Source organism: Cygnus olor, chromosome Z (assembly GCF_009769625.2).
Source record: "Cygnus olor isolate bCygOlo1 chromosome Z, bCygOlo1.pri.v2, whole genome shotgun sequence".
In the NCBI taxonomy this organism is placed as follows: Eukaryota; Metazoa; Chordata; class Aves; order Anseriformes; family Anatidae; genus Cygnus; species Cygnus olor.
In genome coordinates this window covers 24,638,788-24,660,942 of record NC_049198.1, presented here as the reverse complement: position 1 = coordinate 24,660,942, position 22,155 = coordinate 24,638,788, and the positions used below count along the sequence as shown (strand labels likewise).

The window sequence follows — 22,155 nt, the reverse complement described above, 5'->3', positions numbered from 1 at the left end:
ATCCAAAAGGGCCAGCCAGACCATGAGATGAATCATGAATGACATTACATAGTCAGTCAAGGGATGTGGTTGTCCTGCGCTGGTACGGTCTCACCTTGAGAATTCTATGCAGTTTTGGGAGCCGCAATAGAAGAAGGACATAAGACTAATCAAGAGCCTCCAAAGGAGGACTACAAAGATGGTTGAAGGGTCTAGAGGGGAAGATGTATGAGGAGCAGCTGAGGTCCCTTGGTTTACTCAGCCCAGAGCAGAGCAGGCTGAGGGGAGGCCTCATGGCAGCCTGCAGCTCTCTCACGAGGGGAGCGGAGGGGCAGGCGCTGAGCTCTGCTCTCTGGGGACAGCGACAGGACCCGAGGGAACGGCATGGAGCTGGGACAGGGGAGGGTCAGGCTGGGTGTCAGGGAAAGGTTCTGCACCCAGAGGGTGGTCGGGCACTGGGACAGGCTCCCCAGGGCAGCGGTCACAGCACCAAACCTGATGGAGATCAAGAGGTGTTTGGACAACGCTCTCAGACACATGGTCTGATTTTTGGATGGTCCTGCATGGAGCCAGGAGCTGGACTTAATGATCATTGTGGCTACTTTGGGATATTCTATGATTCTATGAAAATAAACATCTGTGTAAAACATGCCTCAGCAAAAGTATATGTGCCTGTGTGTGTACATATGTGTATTTTGCGTTTATGTTGTAAGTGTCAGGAATAATTTCTTTTTGTCTTTATACCCTGTAGCAGACAAAAACTGAGGCAACTATGTTGCTAACTTGCAATCATTCTTGCCTACTGTGAGATAATCATTTAAATTACATGGGCAAACCTAAGAAATTTCAGTAATGTTTTATTAGATAATGAAATTTTAAACTCACATCCCCAGCAGTTATAAAATCAAAGTATTGCTTTCTAAACATGAATAAAAATCTTTATCCCTTTCAGAAGTGTCTGAAGCAATTTTCAAACATTTTCAAAAGTGCAAATTATTTCAGGATAATGATACAGCATTGGGAAAGCTATTCATCGTAAACAAGATTTTCTTCCAAATTTATTCCTTAATCCAAATTTCTAAAAAATCTGAGGAAGATAAATTTAGGGCAGCTGTTATTCAAAAATTACAGTGAAAGTTGTCAAGATTTAAAACTACCATCCTGGAAAGCCTACAGCATCACCGTCACAGCTCCTTTCTTGAACAAGAGGCAGGGTTCAGATTCAGATTTTGATTTTTGGTTTATTTCTATTACCACTCTTTTCCACAGACTGTTCTCCAATACCACCATCTTCTGTTACTCTGTACAGCCTCATTACTGTAGAATGCTAGTATGTCACAGTGGTTCAAGTACTGCATATCTTGTTTTTCGCTTTATCCAACATAAAAAAATGTTATTTTCAAAAAAGTTCCCTGTATTTATAACATGAAATACTTTCACTAAGGTATTAATTTTAAAAAAATTAGCTATAAAAATTTACAAATGTTAAATACGATATTTATGAAATATTTATTTTCTCTCATATAATAAACATGCGTTAGTAAGATGACAAATCCATTTGGAGAAGTGCCAGAAAATGCATATGATAAGATTATCCACAACTTACAAGGCTGTAATTATTAATCAAATTATTGCTCCTATTTTCTGAAAACACAGGTGATTGTTATAAAATAAGTAATACTTATTTGACATATAATTAGCAGCAATATCTCAGCCTCTTTAAATTTTGGATATGAACAATTACTGTGCAATTATATTGTCTCTACATAAACTATGAAGTTTGACTAACAGTTCTGAAACACGTTTCAGTAGCCAAAGATTTATTTGTTTAATCATAGAATGGTTTGGGTTGGAAGGGACCCTTAACGATCATCTGGTTTCAACCCTGCCTTGGGCAGGGAGGGATACCTTCCACTAGACCAGGCTGCCCAAAGCCCCATCCAACCTGGCCTTGAACACTTCCAGGGATGGGGCACCACGTTCTCAGGACAGCCCGTTTCTGTACCTCACCACCCTTATAGCAATGTTTTTTTTGCCTTATATCTAATCTAAATCTAACCTCTTTTGGTCTAAAGTCACAATCCATTGTCTTATCACTACACGCCCTTGTAAAAAGTCCCTTTCCAGTTTTCTTGTAGGGACCCTTTAGGTTCTGGACAGCATGTTCAGAAAGAATGGACTGAGAAGACCACGCCCTTTTTCTTTTATCATTCCAAACTTTCCCAAATTTATAACTATGGAAAATAAAAGACTCACTGATTTAGAAACTATTTACTGCTCAATCTTCATTTGGGGAGAGGACAAGGGGCAACGGTCAAAAAATGGATCACAGAAGGTTCTGCACCAACATGCGAAAGAACTTCTTCACAGTGAGGGTGACGGAGCACTAGAACAGGCTGCCCAGGGAGGTTGTGGAGTTTCCTTCTCTGGAGATATTCAAGGCCTATCTGGACGCCTACCTGGGCAACCTGCTCTAGGGAACCTGCTTTGGCAGGGGGGTTGAACCCAATGATCTCTTGAGGTCCCTTCCAACCCTTGAATTCTGTGATTCTGTGATCAATAAACATGTAATTAACTCTATGAGACTGAACTATCTTATTTATAGCATCTACAGAAAAATAATTATTGAGAGATCAACTTCAGCTACCGTTGGGGCACAATGCTGTGGTGGTTTTAACAGCTAAGCAGCTGAACTCCACCACAAGTGCTCTCTCACTCCTCTCCTCAAAGGGAAAGGGGGAGAAAACACAATGAAAAGGGCTTAGGGGCTGAGATAAGGACAGGGAGATCACTCAACAATTATAGTCATGGGCAAAAGAGACTCAGCATAGGAAGATTAATATATTTATCATCTATACTAACAGGCTAGAACACTGAGAAGCTCAAAGAAAACTATAACCACCTTCCCCCCATCCACCCCCTTCTACCTTCTCCCCTCAAGAGGCACAGGGGAATGGGGAATCGGGGCTGCAGTCACTCCCTGACACTTTATCTCCACTACGCCTTCATGGTCACTCTCTGCCCCTGCTCCATGTGGGGTCTCTCCCACAGGATGCCATCCTTCCCGAACTGAGCCTGCGGGGCTGCCCACAGGCAGCAGGTCTTCAAGAACTGCTCCCACACAGCTCCGTACCACGGGGTCCATCCCCCAGGAGCAAACTGTTCCAGCACAGGTCCCCCACATGTGGGCGGCAGCTCCCCCCAGACCCCCTGCTCCTGCGGGGGCTCCTCTCCATGGGCTGCAGCTCCGGCCCGGGGCCTGCTCCTGCAGGGGCTCTCCATGAGCCGCAGCCTCCTCCAGGCCACATCCACCTGCTCCACCAGGGGCTCCTCCACCCATGGGCTGCAGCGTGGAGACCTGCTCCATGTGGGACCCATGGGCTGCAGGGGGACAGCCTGCTCCACCAGGGGCCTCTCCACAGGCCGCAGGGGAACTGCTGCTGCCTGCCTGGAGCACCTCCTGCCCTCCTGCTGCACTCACCTGGGGGGCTGCAGGGGGTCATTGCTACTACGGTTGCTATATGTCATGTCAATAGTATTACAGTAAGAACCACCCAAACTGATGGGAGACTGAATCTCATTGGAGCTGGGCAAGTACAGCAGTGATGGAACTGCCAAGCACAGTGGTGATGGAACCAGAGCTGGCTTCAGCACGCATCAATCCAATAACACATACCATCTCTCCTGCCCTGAAGGACTATTGTGACAGATGGAACACAAAGTCATAGACTAAATGAACTCAGTGGACATTTTAGAAGGATAGTCCATTGACAAATGGAATGATACCTGTGTGTATATATGAAAGGACAGGAGATTGATGGTAGTCAGTGAAAATGTATTGGAAAGTGTGGGACCCGATCAAGACGTAAGTAGTATAGAATAATCGATATCGTCCTGGTTTCAGCTGGGATAGAGATAGGTTTCTTCCTAGTAGCTGTTATGGTGCTGTGCTTTGTATTTGTGATGAAAAAAGTGCTGATAACACACAAAAAACAATGTTTTAGTTGTTCCTGAGTCAAGGACTCTACTGCTTCCCATGCTGCACTGCCAGAGAGGAGCCTGGGGGTGCACAAGAAGCTAGGACGGGACACAACAAGCACAGCTGACCCAAACTGGCCAAAGAGAAATCCCATACCATATAATGTTATGTTACCATAAAACTAGGGTGAGTTGGCCAGGGCCATTGCTCAAGGATTGGCTGGACATTAGTTGGCTGGTGGTGAGCAAGTGTAGTCCGCATCACTTAGCGTCATAGAATGGCTTCGGTTGGAAGGGACCTTAAAGATCACCTAACTCCAATCCCACTGCCGTAAGCAGGGATGCCACCCCGTAGATCAGGCTGGCCAAGGCCCCATCCAGGCTGGCCCTGAACAACTCCAGGGATGGGGCATCCACAACTTCTCTGGGCAACCTGTGCCAGTGTCTCACTACCTTTACAGTGAAGAATTTCCTCCTAATGTCTTGTCTAAATCTATCTTCTATTAGCCTAAGACCATTCCGCCTTGTCCTATCATTATCTACCCGAGCCATCCTTCTCTTCCAAGCTATCCTTCTCCATCCTTTTTATAAGACTCCTTTAAGTATTGAAAGGCTGCAATGAGGTCTCTGGAGCCTCTTCTTCTCTAGGCTGAACATCCCCAGCTCTCTCAGCCTTTCATCATAGGAGAGGTGCTCCAGCCCTCTGATCATCTTTGTAGCCCTCCTCTGGACTTGCTCTAACAGGTCTACATCGTTCTTATGCAGGGGTTTCCAAACCTGGATGCAACACTCCAGATGGAGACTCACAAGGGCAGAGCAAAGGGGGATAATCACCTCTCTCGACTTGCTGGCCACTCCTCTGTTGATGCAGCCCAGCACACAGTTGGCCTTTTGGGCTGCAAGTGCACATAGCTGGCTCATGTTCAGCCTTTCATCCACCAGGACCCACAAGTCTCTCTCCGCAGTGCTGCTCTCAATGAGTTCTTCTCCCAGTCTGTGCTCCTGTCTAGGATAACCACCTCTTTGGTTCTTGCACTTTTTTTTTTTTCAATTCTCTCCTCCATCCCACTGGGGTAGGGGATGCATGAGGGCAAGAGTGTGTGTAAACAGTTGTGTGGTGCTTAGCTGCCTACCAGTTTAAACCATGACCAGAGGTACCGAAAAAGATTTAGAATACAGTGTTTTTTAAACTCCACCCCATATCATTAAGAGAATAGTTTGAGAATCCTCAAGTTCAGTTCTCTCCCTTGCCCTTATTTTCATTTCAGCTTACCCACTCCATGCTCTGAAGTCTAAATACATTTTATTTTGTCATAACGGTACTAGCAATACTAAATATTTCAAGTATTTCTTAAAAAATAGGCTCCCAAATTTCAGGCATAAATGGATCCATCTGATAACTTCTATTTCCTCTTCCTTAAAATGAGGAAAAAATGTATTTATGAAAAGTAAAAAATTTTTAAATTTGTTCTACTTCTCTAATACAGTTCTTTCTTTCCTTGGTTCAAATTCAAAGGAGATGGTGTGATTTTTATGAGTCAACAAGGAAAATATTAGTCAACAAGGCAATGTGCAAAAATACTCACTGTAATGTTATCCAAGAGTTTGGCCATATGTTTAATAATTTCACCATGGTGTGCTGGCTGGGTTTGTAGCAGTTTCTTAATGACAACAACACTTTCAGCAACCACAGTTTCTGTTTAAGACAAAGCAAATTATTACTTTTAAAAGCATTTATGCAGAAGAAAACAGTCATAAATAATTAATTGCAAAAGATGTTATCAGCTTTCAAAATGTGTTTTGCAGAAGTGAATTCTATTTGCTTGGTAACAAAGATGTAAACCACTCCACTAAGTAATACAAAGTTCAGCTTCTGGAAGCAAGTTATAAGCAGCAAAAAGGACAAAGCAATGTTCTAAATGTAAAAATATCATCCTACCACAGCCTTTTTTTTGAAATTGCCTTTTAGTAAAGCTGTTTGTATTTCTCCTTTTCAAACTGAGGAACAGCACAAAAAATATCTGTTTTTCATTGAAATTATGTATATTCATCAGTAATTTGGTATCTGCATTAAAAATACAAACAGTTCAAAGAAATACACAATGTTAAAAGTGACAGCTCATTCTTAAACAAAAGAAACAGCTAAACATTTCTGTTGCACTTTTCCACCTTCCAAACAGTCTCTCTCAGATCTGTAACCTAATCTCTAGTACATTCAAATGAAGCTTCTAAATGGGCAAGCTGTTGTAAGATTTATGTCAAAGTCATGCATTGGACTGCTTAACTACTGTAGCAAGTAACATTCACAGCCTGATCAACTTGTATGAAATGTGCAATTTTTGAAGCTGAAAAAAAACCACTGGTGCAGAGGTAAGCCTCTATGCAAGAGTAAACTCATCCTGTAAGGAAAGATGAAGTAAAGTCAAACATAGCCAAAGCTGAAACCAAAACAAAAGACTACTGCAAGAGTTCAATGTAATTCTAATTTTCATTTATACTATAGAAAGGAAGTAGCTATTTTTACTTAAGTACCAATGTTTAAAACAAAGAAGAAATACAACTACCATTCCTTAAACATCTCAGAAATATTCCTACCTTTGAGGAGTTAAACTGACACATGGACCATTCGTCCCACAATCAAGAAAGATGAAGTTTCAAAAGTACAGTATGGGGAAGAGATTTCTTTTTTTTTTTTTTTTTTTTAGAAAGCAAACTTATTTGTAGAGTATGGCTATTCAAAAGCTCTGAATATGTATCATTATGGCATAAGCGTCTGAGAAACTTAAATTCTAGCTTGCAGCTTTTGTGTCATCCTTTATTTGACATGACATCTCAGTCATTTTTCTAACTAATTTTTTGAAGCAAGGTTAACACTGCAAAGAGGAAACCATAACACATATACTTATATATCTCAAGGTTTTCCATAATCTTAAAGACCAATTCAACTGCAATTGTATTTTGTCCACTTTCTTACTGCAGATATTAAAATAAGAAAATTCTTAAAATTTTAAAATGTCAACCTGGAATTTTTAGAGTGAGAGAAATTAGTAAAACAACCTCCATCCTTGAGTGTTTTGTGATACTACTTAACAGGGGGAATGGTTAAGCAAACTAAAAATGAACCCAAAAGCCTGAGGTGGACATGAAGTCATTATTAAGAATATTGTTGACAACATTGAACTAATCATGATGAACTTAAGTGCAGATTATGAAGTGTCAACTTGGGAAATACTTTACCGCAGTCTGTGGAAGCAAATTTAGAGAACTGAATCAGAACTGTAAAATGGTTCCATGAGTCTAGATACCAAAAAAGAAAGTAAAAACAAAAGTATGCATTTATAATTAATGTGTTTATATTAGAATAAAGGCTGATTTAATTTGGAAAAGAGAGGCTTTCCAAGGCTTGTTTTGCGCACATGAAGAATCCCAAGAACGAGTACATAACATATGCATCTAGTCAAAGACACAAAGATACTAGCTTTTATATCCTATAAGTAAAATCAGAAAACATAAGAAAGAGAGAAAATTATTAGCATTGTGAATGGCTATTATGAAAATTTTAAAATGTAAATCTGCTACAATTATCTAAGAAGTAGTACGTGTAAGACAAGGATAAATGAATGCAAAAGTTGTGAAACAAGCGTAAATTATTTTATATCTAAAGGTCATAGAAAGCAAGTCAAATTTTTAAAATAAAGAATAAATACATCAGAAAAGCTCGTCGGGAAAACCTTAACCAATAAAAGGAAACTACAGGGGGTATTAGCAACTTTTCATAAGTCTTAGTATACTAAGTCACAAGCCATAGAAAAATCTCAGTATGTTCATTGTTAGTTTTCAAACAATTCAAACAATTTCTAGGCAATATGGTAATGGCTACTCTGACTAGAATAATCTCTGAAGACCCTGGAGCATGAGCACTTCTCTGAAACTTAACGTATATTCAGTCACACACCACAGACCCTGAAGCATGACAAATTCCCAAAACCCTAAAATATATTCAGTTACACAACATTCCATTTCACCAAATAATGATGTGTTTCTAAAGCTAACAATGTAGTGGACAATAACTTGTGGGGAATGAATTAAGAGTCCTTTTCATAATTGAGAAGTTGGCCACATTACAACAGAAACTCGGAAAAACAACCTAGCAAGATGCATATTACCAGTGAACACTCAAAAGCTGCATTCTGAAATACTACATTTTATACAACTGACGTTCTATCTGATTTTTTTTCCAATACTTAACAGATACATGTGGAAATTAAAACACAGAACTGAAGGCCAATTTATCCACATTCTGTAATTTAAATAAGCACTATTTCTAAAAGCTGCAAAATTACTTCTGCTATTTTTTAGAAAAATATATTGATCGAATTTCATAGCAAGCCCTACAAGTAACTAATTTGTGTTGTTTAGAAGGTTATGCAAATGATTCAAACTAATGTTAAAAGGTAATTATTAAGAGCTAGGTACCAAGACAAACCTTAAATTTCTTCTTTTCAGAATTGCCTGAAATCTGTGTTTTCACCTGGTTTATTTTTCCACACTTATAGTAAAGTCAACTCAACTCTGAAATCACAGTATACACATTAACTACACAATACATAGAGCTGGTTTTCTTTTACTTCATTCTAACCGTAATTCTAGTAGGCAGGTAATAGTTACCTGAGGTATTAACAGTTCCAGTAATTTTAGGACTTGCCTGTTCAAATTTGTATAAATTACTAGGGAAAAATAAAGTCATTTTCACTGTGCTTCCAAAAATTGTTTTTACATTGTTTATTATCCATAGATTTCAAATTTCAACAGGAAAGGAAAGCCACCTGAGAAAAACCTGCAGGTTCTCTAGTATATTCACTTCAGACAGACAAAACGGACTTCTTATAATCCCGTCTGTCTCTTTCATCTAAAATGACTTTTGTTATCTTAGTAAAGCCCGCAGCCAGCTCAAATTTTCAAGGCAATTGCTAATGGAAATGTATTAGTGAAATGCCAAATGTCACACCAAAGAGCCAAAATAACTTTTCTGTTTACGCTTCCTTCAGCAGATGAGGAATGAAAATAGTTCTAAGACCTCAACATGGCTTCCAAAAACAAGGCTGGGAAAGAGCAGATCCTCCCGGAAACTATGCTAAGAAACATTGAAAATAAGGAGGTGATTGGCGACAGCCAACTTCACTACAGGCAAACCATGCCTGACAAATCTGGTGGCCTTCTACAACAGGGTTACAGCACTGGTGGATAGGGAAAGAGCAACTGAAATCATCTACCTGGACTTGTGCAAAGCACTTGATACTGTCCTGCATGATATCCTTGTCTCTAAACTGGAGAGACGGAATTGATGGATAGACCACTCAGCAGGTAAGGAATTGGCTGGATGGTTGCACAGAGAGTTGTGGTCTATGGCTCAAAGTCCAAGTTGAGATCAGTGACAAGTGACATTCCTCAGGAGTTGATACTGGGACCCATGCTGTTTAACGTCTTTGTCGGTGACACTGACAAGGGGAATCAAGTGCACTCTCAGCAAGTTTGCTATGACACCAAGCTATGAGGTGCAGTCAACACAATGAAGGGAAGGGATGCCATCCAGAGTGATGTAGGCAGGCTTGAAAGGTGGGCCTGTGAGAACTCCAAGTTCAATAAGGCCAAGTGCGAAGTCCTGTCCCTGGTGTCAGGGACAGGCTTGGCAATGCCAAGCAAAAATAGTGGTTGGGTGGAGAATGGATTGAGAGAAGCTTTGAGGAGAAGGACCTGGGGGTGTTGGTTGATAAGAAGCTCAACATGAGCCAGCAATGTGCACTGACAGCCCAGAAAGCCAACCGTATCCTGGGCTGCATGAAAAGAAGCAGGACTAGGAGGTTGAGGGAAGTGATTCTCCCCATGTACTCTATTCTTGTGAGAACACACCTGAGTGCTGCATTCAGCTCTGGGGCCTCCAGCACAAGAAGGACATGGGTCTGTTGGATCGAGTCCAGAGGAGGGCCACAAGGATGATCAGAGGGCTGGAGCACCTCTCCTATGAAGATAGGCTGAGAGAGTTGGGGCTGTTCAGCCTGGAGAAGAGAAGGGGAGACCTTAAAGAGACCTTAAAGGGGTCTTCCAGTACCTAAAAGGGCCTACAATAAAGCTGGAAAGGGGCTCTTTGTCAGGGAGTGTAGTGATAGGACAAGGAGTAATAGCTTTACATTAAAAGAGTGAAGAGAGTTAGATTAGATATAAGGAAGAAATTCTTTATTCAGAGGGTGCTGAGGCACAGGTTGTCCAGAGAAGCTGTGAATGCCCCAACCCCTGCAGGTGTTCAAGGCCAGACTGGATGGGGCTTTGGGCAACTTCATCTAGTGGAAGGTGTCCCTGCTCATGGCAGGAGGGTTGGAATTAGATTATCTTTAAGATCCCTTCTAACCCAAACCATTCTAATGATTCTATAAGAAGAAAACTGCTCTTGAAGTTTTGTGTGTTTATGAGTGCACTTTTAAAAGCTAACTTTCCCCTGTTCAGGGAAGCAGGGGGCTATGGTAAAACAAAACTAAGTAAAAACCACATTTCAATAACAGAAGTCCATGCAGAAACTAGAGAGTTCTATGATGAGATGCCTAGAGAGTTCCATGGAGAGTTATCCCAGCTGGGCTTAACTGGCTGCTGAAGAGGCAGCTTTAATTATACTCTGCCTCTCAGCACCAAAGATCCAGAATGATTCTTGGCTCAGCTCCCATGCTAGATAAACTGTGGCTTTTCAGTAGAGACCTTTCCAGAACAAGACCAACAGAATGGGAAGGCAGTTTTGCCATAAGCTCATTCTTTATGATTCTGTTTTGATTTGGTAGAATTAATTTGTCCACCTTTCTTCTATGCTAAAGTGAATTCCCCACAATGATAAAACAGTGCAGAGAAGAGAGAGCTGATTCTTCTTTCTGGGATCCCAGAACCTACTAGACTTAGCAAATTGGGCTTCATGCTATGCAGAGGGAGCTGAACTGCTTCCAGTTTTGGAACAACCATGTAGGTAGTGGCAAGGCAAGCAGCTTGCTTGTACACTTTAAGAATGAAAGTTGGAGGAAAGCAGGATCAACCATGACAACTGAATTCTAGTTCTCCTACATGTACCAAATTGTTTTTTCCTCCCTCCCATGCTCAAGGCTCTTCATGTTCAACAAGCTGTGACTACCAGAAATTTCCTGCTTCCTAAGGAAAGGTACCATGTAAGTTAAGCCATTCAACTCACTTTTTAGAAAAAGACACTGCGCATATGGTAAAGGAACTTGCCAGTTGCCAGGTTTAAAAGTTCTTAAATGTGTCCCTTGCGGTCTTCCAAAATAGTAAGCACAAGAAGATTATGGTTAGATTTATAAAATAAAGTAATAAAAAGTCTTTCAGGACCTTCGGAAGTACTTGCTAGACAATTACTTAGAACCAGTCAAGACAACTAATCTTGTTGAGACGTACCTTTATATACGTGCACACATTTATATGAATAAATATGTATTTTGTGTGTGTGTGTGTATAAACATATATGGAATTATTTTGAAGAAAATCTTAACTTGAGAAGTTATAATTAAAAAAAGCTGTTTTTTCTTATCTGGGTTCCTTATTAGCAAAAAGAAAAACCATGCAAGAAAACAAAAAGGAAGAAAATGTGGATTTGTACATGCTGAAAGGAGCCTACCAACCTAGAGGAACATTGCTAATAGAATTAAAAGGAATCAAGAGTAAACTTTGAAGGTAGTATTTCTAATATGGTCACATTCATGAACTGTAGTACAAAAAAACTTACCCAAGTCCCATTGCAGAAACTGCCTTATAACACAACACTGGAATACATTTTAAACACAGTGGATAACTAGAAATGCACAGAGGGAAAAAAGGTCCGGAGCAATATGAAATTAAAGGTACTTAGATTAAAACTAGCAAGCTACACACTGAGGCCTCTCAGAAATTTCTGTTATGAGGTTAAGCAGGAGAGAAGGAGGACTTGCAGAGTATAAATCAAACAAGAGAAAGTTCTGAACGCATCAGTGGGTCACACTGGTAGGACTACACCCTACCAAAGCAATGTCCCTAATAAAGGCCTTCTTAGGATTATCAGAAAAAATATATCCAATAGATATGAAGAGCAATCAATGCTGCTTTTCAAAGCTTAAAGTAGATCTCATCTGTCTTCTCTGTACAACTCTGATTACTCTATCCCCCCTCGCCAATGAAAAAAAAAAACATGCTTCTCCTCTTTTTCCTTATATTATTATTTTTGACTATTTCTGTCTCAACTCTATTTCTGATATTTAACAACATCCATGTTGACTTCACATTGTACAATCATTTTCTGATTATCTTATTGACTTCCTTCTGCATAATATTCCTTGGTAACTAGTCAGAATATACAATATTATCAGGTATTGATTTACAGTGCTACTATATCCTATTTGATTTTATCTAATTCTTGTTCTATTTCTTGCAACTACATATCACTATATAAAAATAGCAGAAGACTAAATTATAAGAACAAAACAAATTTGGGACTGTTTATACTAAAACTATTTAATATGTTTTTTCCAGTAAGGCACTGATGTACTAAAAAGCCATTCCAAGCTTTCAGCACCCTCTACAGGATAACTGTTTTGATGCAATTGAACACATAACAGCAAAACTTCTACTATCATCTAGGATACTCACAACAGTACACTTCAACAATTAAAGACATTTTGAGAAAAAATGGGTGAACTCATCATTGCAGGCAACAAGAATTTAATCTCACTAACAAAAGAGAGAACAAATACCCAGTCATTATAATAGCACAAAAGAGAAAACAAGTACCTAGTGATTATGAGAGCATTTTGACATGATTCAAACAAGCACCAAAGTCACTATTTTTATCCAGCTATGTCACTGAAATTCTTACACAAGCCAAGCTTCTGTATACTTTATTGTGTGATCTGCTCTGTGCAGTTCCTATTAAGAAAAGGTTTCAAGCCATCAGCCACTCAGAAAACAGAACATTTAGCTTACCATCTCTGTTGGACAGCAAACATACAAGGCCATTAAGGCATGTGTCAGTCACTTCTGTGATGTTAGTTGCACATCTGCCTATAGCCTGAATAGTAGCTGCAGCAAACTGTTTATCTTGGCTCTTCACATAAGTCTATGGAAACAGGGTTTCCATTAGTCAATACATAAGTCTTGTCAAAAGGAAACTTACCATGTCGTCCTCTTACGACAAACATATTGTATAATACATTCAATCTAGACAGCTATACCACATGTTAAAAGTTATACCTTTCCATCTCCTTGTCACTTCCAGAAGACATTTTGTTGCTGGCTTTGGTCACCCACGGCCATGGGATCCTGATTTCAAGGAAGCCAAGGGCAGGGGGCGATTACCCAAAAACAGCAATTAGTTTGCGTGCAAGGTTGGAAGAGTTGATGAGCTTTCTCTTCAAGGAAGTTTCAGTTCATTTAACCAGAAGCATCTGTGAAACTATGAATAACCTACCTGCCTGAGAACTAGTATATTTCAGAGAAATCCAGCCAGAGAACTGAAGCAATGAAACTAGATGTCATATGCAAAGAGGAAAGAACTTTTTCACAATATATGCAAAACGTTTTGCTGATACATATACATATATTGGAGCTAATACTGTTTTATCAAATGACTTACAGAAATGAGGTTTAACAATATCTGCTAATGACCAAAAATTAATAAAATTAAGACACTATTTTCTAAAGTGTCAGTCAAGTTGGTAGAACATGTTTTACAGAATTTGGAATGGTTGAGTTCTTCTCAACCGTTTTTGTTTGTTTGGTTGGTTTCTTGTTTTTTTTTTTTTTGAAGTTAGAAAGAGTAAGAAACAAAACACTGAAACTTTTCACATAGAAAAAGCACCATTATCCATTATGATACGAGACAGTTTCACTTCAATTCCAAGAACACTTTATTCTGGAAAAGATGTTAACTTGAAAATATTAAGACTAAGACTCTAGATGAAACATCCAATAATGGCAATTGGACAACAGAAAGCATTTCATTTCAAAAGAATACATTTTTGCACAAACCTGGAATTCTCGTAGCAGAGTTGATATGTTGGCTTCATTTGCTAAATTTGTCAAGATTTCAAGCTGAAAGAAAAAAAATATTAAAAGCTAAAATGAAATTCTATAAACAGTATCACATATACACAATAATTTTATTGCATATAAATAAATTATAATACTATTAAATGTACTACTTGGAATTCAATAGTGTATACCAGATTTCAGAATAAACTGATAGCAACATTGCACTCAGGAGGAAAATTCTCCTTGCAAGCACATGCAAGGTTTTCAAAACAGGACTCTAGGGTTCAGTGATGCAATTTCTATGAGCTCTAGTTTTACAGTGTTGCACTGCATATCAAATGGACCTGAAATACTTCCAGCAGTATTGTTTCCTATGTGATACCACAGGCTTTGGATATAAGAACCATGTGACACCATAAGAAGAAAGAATGGAAAGCACAATTGCAGATGGGGAGAGATAAGTGCAATGTCCATTACATCCAGATGAACTGCAGTAAAAGACATGTAACTCAGGAAACGAACAGTTGCATCTATATGAATGTTCAGGTCTCAATCAAAATCAACAACATCAGACCCTGAAAGACCTCTTCCTTACTCCTGGTGAGCAAGAGGATGATATGCACCATCAGGCATATGCCATTACGATGCTATGCTCCCATTCCGTTTTAACTTTGAAGAAGAAATTCCAGTACCATTTAAATGAGGTAAGCGGAAGAAAAAGATAATTATGCCACTGTAAAAGGAATTCATACCTCACAAATTTGTTGGTATTCTTTGAGTTGGATGCACACAGACAAGAACACTTAACAGATACAATCCACTGGTATTTCAGGACCAATTTGATAAGACCTCCAGAGGCTCTTAGCCTTTATAGCTGGTATAGCACATGAAGCAAGTGGATAAACAGTTGAAAGACAGGAATAGGCAGAAAGAAAGTGGCTGTTTTTACAGTACAGGAAAGCTATCAATAGGATCTCAGAATTAACTTTGTTGATCTTTTACATTTCAGTATATTTACATATGAACTGTGGAAGTGGTAAGAAAACAGGTGACAATTTTCTGCTGATGCTACAGCTTTCACAAAAATGAAGGTGACATCTGACTAAGAGAAGCTGCATTGAAAACTTCAAATATTAGGTGGCTGGTTGAGAAAATAACAAATTCAACACATGAATGCACAGTAATGTTGATAAAGGGGGATGAAAACTTTACAGAAAATGATAGGCTATGAGCTGCTTACTGAAAACCATAACAGAATTTGTTGTTAGAACAAATAACTCATTGAAAATATAAGGTCAATGTTAAGTAGTGAACAAAAAAGCAAACTTGATGTTGGGAAAGAAACAGAAAACAAAACAGTAATCAAACAATGTGGTAGATGAATTCCAGCGTGTTCCTACATCGTAAATGCTTCCATAGTTCTGGTCCATCTATCTTAAAGCAGATACAATAGAACAAAATTTAAAAAAAAAAGCACAAGTTATCTTATGTAACGGCAAACTGACAGATTTTTCAGCCAGTGAGTAAGAATTGAGATTGAAAGAAAAGAGCACAATTTCTCATTCTCCAGCTCTTCACTAGTATATTATACCAATTAATAACGAAATTATAAAGTATCAATAAAATAACGTCTCTTTAAGAAACGTATATTCTATATATTCCACTCCTAAACACAAGTGTCTGTGACAATCTAAAACAAAACAGAAGGCACTTAATAGTAGACAATTCTTAGCTATTGTTTTGTCAAGGACTTCACATCTATTAAGGACTAAGAATATAGAAAACAAGAAGAAAATAGCCTAAAAAACACACTGAGGTGTGAACTAGAGGAAAACCTAAAATCTTTATTCCAAATGCTGACCTCAAAGGCAACTTGGTACTCTTTGTCCCATATTTAACTCCCATTTTATTCAGTGAAACAGATTTGAACTATTTTTAATCAAACAGTATCAAAGAGAATGTGTTTTCATTTCTTTTCATGTGAGATGATGTCTCCTCCTATGAAAACAGTCAAACTCTAAATGCGCAAATGGCTAGTTACTTAAAAAGAACTAGTAATGCTCTGTACTGAAAAGTACCTAAAGATGCAGCAGAAAAACACAGTGCACCTGCTACCTAAACCTTGCTAAGAAGTGAACATTCGGATACAAGCCTGAAGGACATGTGTGGATTTAACTAAAAGCTACAACACTACTATACTTAAAGGAACAGCACAAGATGCATGTCATAGCAGCACAAGAAAATTTTGCTTTCCTGTTGCAAACAGTAATTTCTACAGCAATGTAGACGTAAATTCTCTTTTAAACTCACCTTCAGAGTTTTGATCATTGTTGGATCAGTTGATCTAACATAGAAACTCTTCAGATAAGGTTCAAACATGCCCTGAAAAATGCAACATATATAAATAAATAGTTCACCTGAGTTCAACATAAACAGTAATTTTGGAAACTCTGAACATGGTATACCTTTCTCTGAATCGACATAGTGGCAATATTTTGCAGAACGATATACTGCACCTCCCTAGAATTTGAAAAGAAAAACAAAAGTTATTCTACAAAATTACAGAAACACACAATAATGCATTATGGCAAAGAGAGCTCAATTATACTCAAGTCAAAAGTAAGTTATACATTTGACATGGCTCAAACATACAAGGAAAAAGCTTATTGCCAACTGATACAAGTTTATTATGTGCTTCACAAGAAGGGGAACAATTAAACTAGGCTCTCATTTTTAAAAACTTCAATATGGAAAAAAAAAACACTAATAACAGTATAATGGTGCAATCCTTCTTTTTGGCATTAGGGTCTTTGTTTAAACTAAAAATTAGCAATTCTTCAAAACATCTCCATTCTGGCATCTCCAGACATAGCTCACAAAAACCTCACGCTTTGTCCACCATAACAAGATATGGACTTTATCTGTACCGTGCAAACTACCGTGTTAGTTACAACAGCTGATACTTGAATAACTAGCAAGAACCAGTTCATTCTTTTTCATCTCAAAAAAAAATTTCCTGTTAATTCTCAAAAAGGGCCAAGCTTGCCTCTCACTTAGAATATATACTGACAGACTCACACATCTGTAAAAAAGCAGCACTTTAATAGACTTTGACAAGATATAGACAACAGAATTATGTAATATTCTAAACACAAAAACATTAAGCATTCTAGGAGGATGTTTTCATTAATATATTAATTTACTTCAGTAGGAGGTAGCCTTCTACTCAGTAGGAGTGAGCAGAAGGAAATCTGGATACTAGTCTGAAGCTTTTAAACTACAGAGTTTCTGAACCGATCAGTTACAGACCAAATAATAATTTATAAACAAAATTTCTAAATGTGTCCTCAAATTCTTGTGTGATGCAAATCTCATCCTAATAAAGAAATCAAATCACCTCATCCATTATCTCCTCTTATTAAAAATTGTCTAATAGCCCTGTAGAAATTAAGAAATTAAAAGCCCTGTTGTTTACAAAGAAATGTAATAATGCAGAAGTACGTAACATCTTTGAAACATAATTTTATGTTATTCTTATATAGGCACGTGGAAACAGTCAGCTGCACATCAGGAACCAAGACTGGAAATCACTATGAAATGTTCTTCCAAGCACTTATATCCTTGCTAGATTATAACATATTTGACATTAATTTAAAGGCCACAGGCACATAACTTCAAAAGCAAACAACAAAAGCTTATTTCAAAGTGGCTCTAATAGCAAAAGTGTTTCTCACAGACTGGTGACAGAGAACAGACAAGTCATTCAACATGAAAATCAGAACTCTAGTGCCGCTTTAGGTGCTACTTGAGACACAAGAAAGAGGTGATTTCTAATTTGAAGAAATTTGAGTATAAACGAGGAATAAACAACATGCAAAATTAAGCAATTCAACCTGTGAGTATGAGTGTAGTTCTACACATTACCTATAAAAATGCCAAACTGCTTTTGCTGTTTTATTTAGATTTGCATAAGGAGAATGGGAAGCATACTGTACTACAAAACCAAGCACAAAAATAACAGCAACTCATTTTCATTTTAAATAAAAGCGTGAATTCTCTAACAAGCCCTATTTCACTTCAGTAGTTAAACTTTTAATTGGTAGATTTGTTAGCCATAGGTGAGCTGCAAAAGTTTATAGAGGAGGAGCTCTATGGTGACGGGGCTCATGAAGCCCATCTAAGTCAAGTAATCTTGTCAGACACAACTAGAGCAATTTTCTTCTTTTTAAAGCTGTCTGCCTGATTTGACTTACTTTTTAAAAATAAATAATTTTGACAGCTCAGCTATCCAAAAATATCATATTTAGCTAGGAAGTTATTCTGAAAATATCTTAATATTGTAACTGCTATCAAACCTTCAAGGTGTTTTATACAGATACACAGAAGTTTAAGATCTAAAAACTGAGGGAAAAAACTTTTAGGCAAATATTGGAATAATACACCAAATCTACCTAACACGCACACATGCACGCACACAAACACACATGAGTATTATCAATCTTATGAAGCATGTGGTCAGTGAAACCCTTCATAGTAAAGTATGACTAAGTAACACTGAAGATGATTAAGTCAAACTTACTTACATTGAATGAAATATAAACTAGTTCTTTAAGAAACAGTCCAAGGACTAAGGAACAGGGGATTGAGCAGTAACAACTGGTAATTTAACAAGTATCACTCTTAGTTTTTCTGTCAACAAGAAGTTATCAATATACAGTAAAGAAAAATAAAATGCACATCTGAAGACTGAGTGCTTAGCAAGACAGTAAAGAACTACAACATAATTACATTTCAAATAACTTCCAGTAATTAAGCAAATCAAGAAACTAAACTAACTAGTTAGTACTATCTCCATTTGTATGCTGCTGTCTACATTTGTATGTTCACCAGGCTGTCATGTCTTCTCAGAAAGACAGTCATAATTAAGAATGAAACACTTATGATACTGAATGATCACTGAAAGTTAGACTGAAAATGATGGAACTACATTTAATGATTCTCACATATTGAGTAAATATTAGTATTTTACAGGACAATGTTACAACAAAACTCTAGTAGTGCAATAATTATTTATTTATATGTATAGCTACAGATAAACAAGTACGTAACAATTTTTTTTTTTAGAAAAGTAGATAGGAATTTAAAGTACAGACTTGACCTACCTATTACTACGAAGTAAACGCACTAATGATTTAGAAACAATACCAGCTTCAGATTTTGGTGCCAAATGCCAATAAAGCTGTGCAACTGCCATTACCACCTAAAAGAACATTCAGAAAAGCATGTTAACTCAAAATAGTCAAACATATGCATGACATTCAATTCATACCTGATGACCTACCAACAGCCTCTTCAGAAAGCAAAGTGCATACCCATGTTCTTTGAAATCAAGAAAGCAGTCTGGGAGAGAAACACCACAAGAAAGGTATTTTTGTTTCCAAAAATCAAAGGTAGTAGGTACCTCTCATCCTTCCCAGTATTTACTGGATAGTATAATATAAAGAACAGAGGGAGAGGGCCAAACAGAGAAAAATATAACTAATTCAAATTGTGATAATAATGATATCATATTTAATAACCCACTACTGCTAAAATTAGGTCTACTAATTAATGAAGAGATATTGTGTTTTTTTGTTGTTCTGTTTTTAAAAAATCCTACAATACCAGTGCTTTTATTTTTATTAAATACATGTTCAATATTACTCGTTCTTTCATTTCCACTAAAAAACTTCCATTCTATTATTCTATCACACAACTTATTAAATGACAGGTGCATTTACTGACAGCTTCTGAAGTCTAAAATCCAATTGAAAGAACTACAGTAACAAGTAAGAAAAAGCAGATGACTCTGAAATATAAGCAACTTAAAACTCATAATTTATATTTTTAAAATTTTCTCCTAAGACAAATGACGAACTTTATGCCAATGACTAAGTCTTCCCTACAATACTGTCTTGATGAACTTTCTTAATCAAAATTAAACAAATCACAGAACAAAGAGACTCAAAATGAAGACACTACCGTGACACTTAACTTGGTGCCTTAAAACTTAATGCCAATTAATACCCTTTTTTTAATTAATAAACAAAAATTGATAAAAATATGAAGAGAGGAAATAACTGAAATATTTTTTATCAATATACTATGGGAACATTTTATTATGGACAAAAATCTAAAGTCAAATAGAAAATTTCATTTGTGGTAAATTCTGTGAATGTTACAAAAATTAGTATAATAGTAACAATTCAAGGAATCAGTACTTCATTTGACAAACTGCATTTAAACTTCTCAGTTAACTTTAGTATCATAAACTTAAAGACCATAAAAGTTAGAATCAATATAGTATTTAACAGATATAAAGAAAGTGATTTATGGAATGTGGAAGATAAGCAACTACAATTCTTCTCAATGTAGTGTGATAGCAAACATTTCTAACACAGCTGCTTTTTGCAAGAGATGAGGAAATACTACATAGATGTTGAACAGTGATTTTAGCAAAAGGCTGTACTCTGATATAACTACTATTGCAAAACTGTGTTATTTGTTTCCAGAGTTTGCTAACAGAGTAGAAGTGGTTTTGAAAAAATTTAGACATTAGTTGGAGTCTAAAAATGCGTTTCAAGAGAGAAACAAAAACCTGATCTGTTTAGCTGATCAAGAACAGGTTAGGAAATGATTTAATCATGATGCAACCATTTTATCTGTAATGATATGAGTATTCACTGTCACTGGAAATCTTTTCCAAAGACATCTAGTCTTGAGTAACAAGACTAACTGAGGTTAGAAATAAAGTTCCATGGTCTGACTAACATCACAATGATTCACCATCAGCATGGATCTTCCTGGTTCAAAAAATTCAGCTGCATATTAAAATTTCCCAGAAATACTGAAGAGCATACTGCACCTGTTATGTCACATCTACTCTGGAATCCTGGCAACACACCTTAAGAATGTGTCTGGGAGTCACGAAAAATTTAGGTATGTAACTGTCTACTTTTAAAATGTGAGACTCAAAGGAAAGCACCACTTAATGAATCAACAGCAAATATGATTTTCTTTGTAAGTCTGTATCACCAAAACTAACACTTTCTTCCATCGTAGATGCTAAGAACTTAAGCATTAAAAGCTAGCCATAGTATAGTTGTCACATGCAACAGAAAGTGAATTCAAATTTTCTCCAATATTTTGTTTGTCTTTGGAGCATACGTGACATGCAGTCCAGGTGTTTTACTTAACAGCTAAGTTAATTTCAAAAAAGAAATAACAACTGTTCTTCCATGTAACAGTTGCTACATGGTACATTCATCACTTGACTTAAAGAGGAATAGATCTGACTTTTCAAACTTTTAAGTTTTTTAGTAAAATAGATATTTAGTAGTTCAATATTTTATCAAAAGGGAATTTGTCATACAGCAGCATTTCGGCTTTGAAGCAAGGGTTTGGTATTTCGTAACAGCAGCCTGTGATCTGGGTCCATAGTATAAGTCTTTTTCACATTCCGATCCTTTTCTTTCTGTTCTTCATCAGATTCATAGAAATTGTTTTCGTTGTATTCTTCTACAACATCGTCATCCTACCAAAAGACAAAATTAGAAGAAGATACACAAAATATTTGAATCATCCAGCTGTATTAATTTACAAAGTAACATACAACACCATGGCTCCATGCAGGACTTACATTTTTTGCAATATGCCCATGGAACAATGTCCTCCATCCCAGCTGGTAATAAATGTGATACAAATGTAACAACAGTGCAAGATATGTTTACAAGTAAGATGAACTACTAAATGAAATACCTTCGTATTCTGTATTAGATTAGGTAAGGATGTTAGTTCTTTTTGGACTGAAAGCCAAAAGTTGAATCTTCTGAGGAACAGCTCTTTAAAATTCACTTTTTGGAAGTCTTAACAGAAGTCATGTGCATTTTTCCTTTTCTAGTAATATATAAACTATTCACGAAAGCAGCAAATCTCTAAAGAAAGGACAGTTCTTTTCTTAAGAAATTGTATGATATAAAAAGTCACATAGCCTGAGCCTGCCCTTCTCTGAAGGAGTACAAATCCTTGAGTTGTTTAAATGAAGTTACAAACATAACGTCAATGAAAAGAAGCAACAAAAACAAATCAACGACAACAAAAAATAATACT

At 37.2% G+C, this 22,155-nt stretch overlaps 1 protein-coding gene across 2 annotated transcripts in view; it reads right to left on the bottom strand.

Annotated features, from left to right (window-relative positions):
• The window catches only part of AP3B1 (adaptor related protein complex 3 subunit beta 1), a 167,622-nt gene that overhangs the window by 84,588 nt on the left and 60,879 nt on the right, over window positions 1-22,155 (bottom strand). For both annotated transcript variants that reach the window (XM_040540782.1, XM_040540781.1), the window contains exons 8-14: window positions 21,419-21,580; window positions 19,170-19,267; window positions 16,473-16,527; window positions 16,318-16,389; window positions 14,005-14,067; window positions 12,961-13,093; window positions 5,544-5,653 (exon numbers count right to left, since the gene is read on the bottom strand). In XM_040540782.1, coding sequence (XP_040396716.1) covers window positions 5,544-5,653; window positions 12,961-13,093; window positions 14,005-14,067; window positions 16,318-16,389; window positions 16,473-16,527; window positions 19,170-19,267; window positions 21,419-21,580 — 693 coding nt within the window. The remainder of the gene's footprint in view (window positions 1-5,543; window positions 5,654-12,960; window positions 13,094-14,004; window positions 14,068-16,317; window positions 16,390-16,472; window positions 16,528-19,169; window positions 19,268-21,418; window positions 21,581-22,155) is intronic.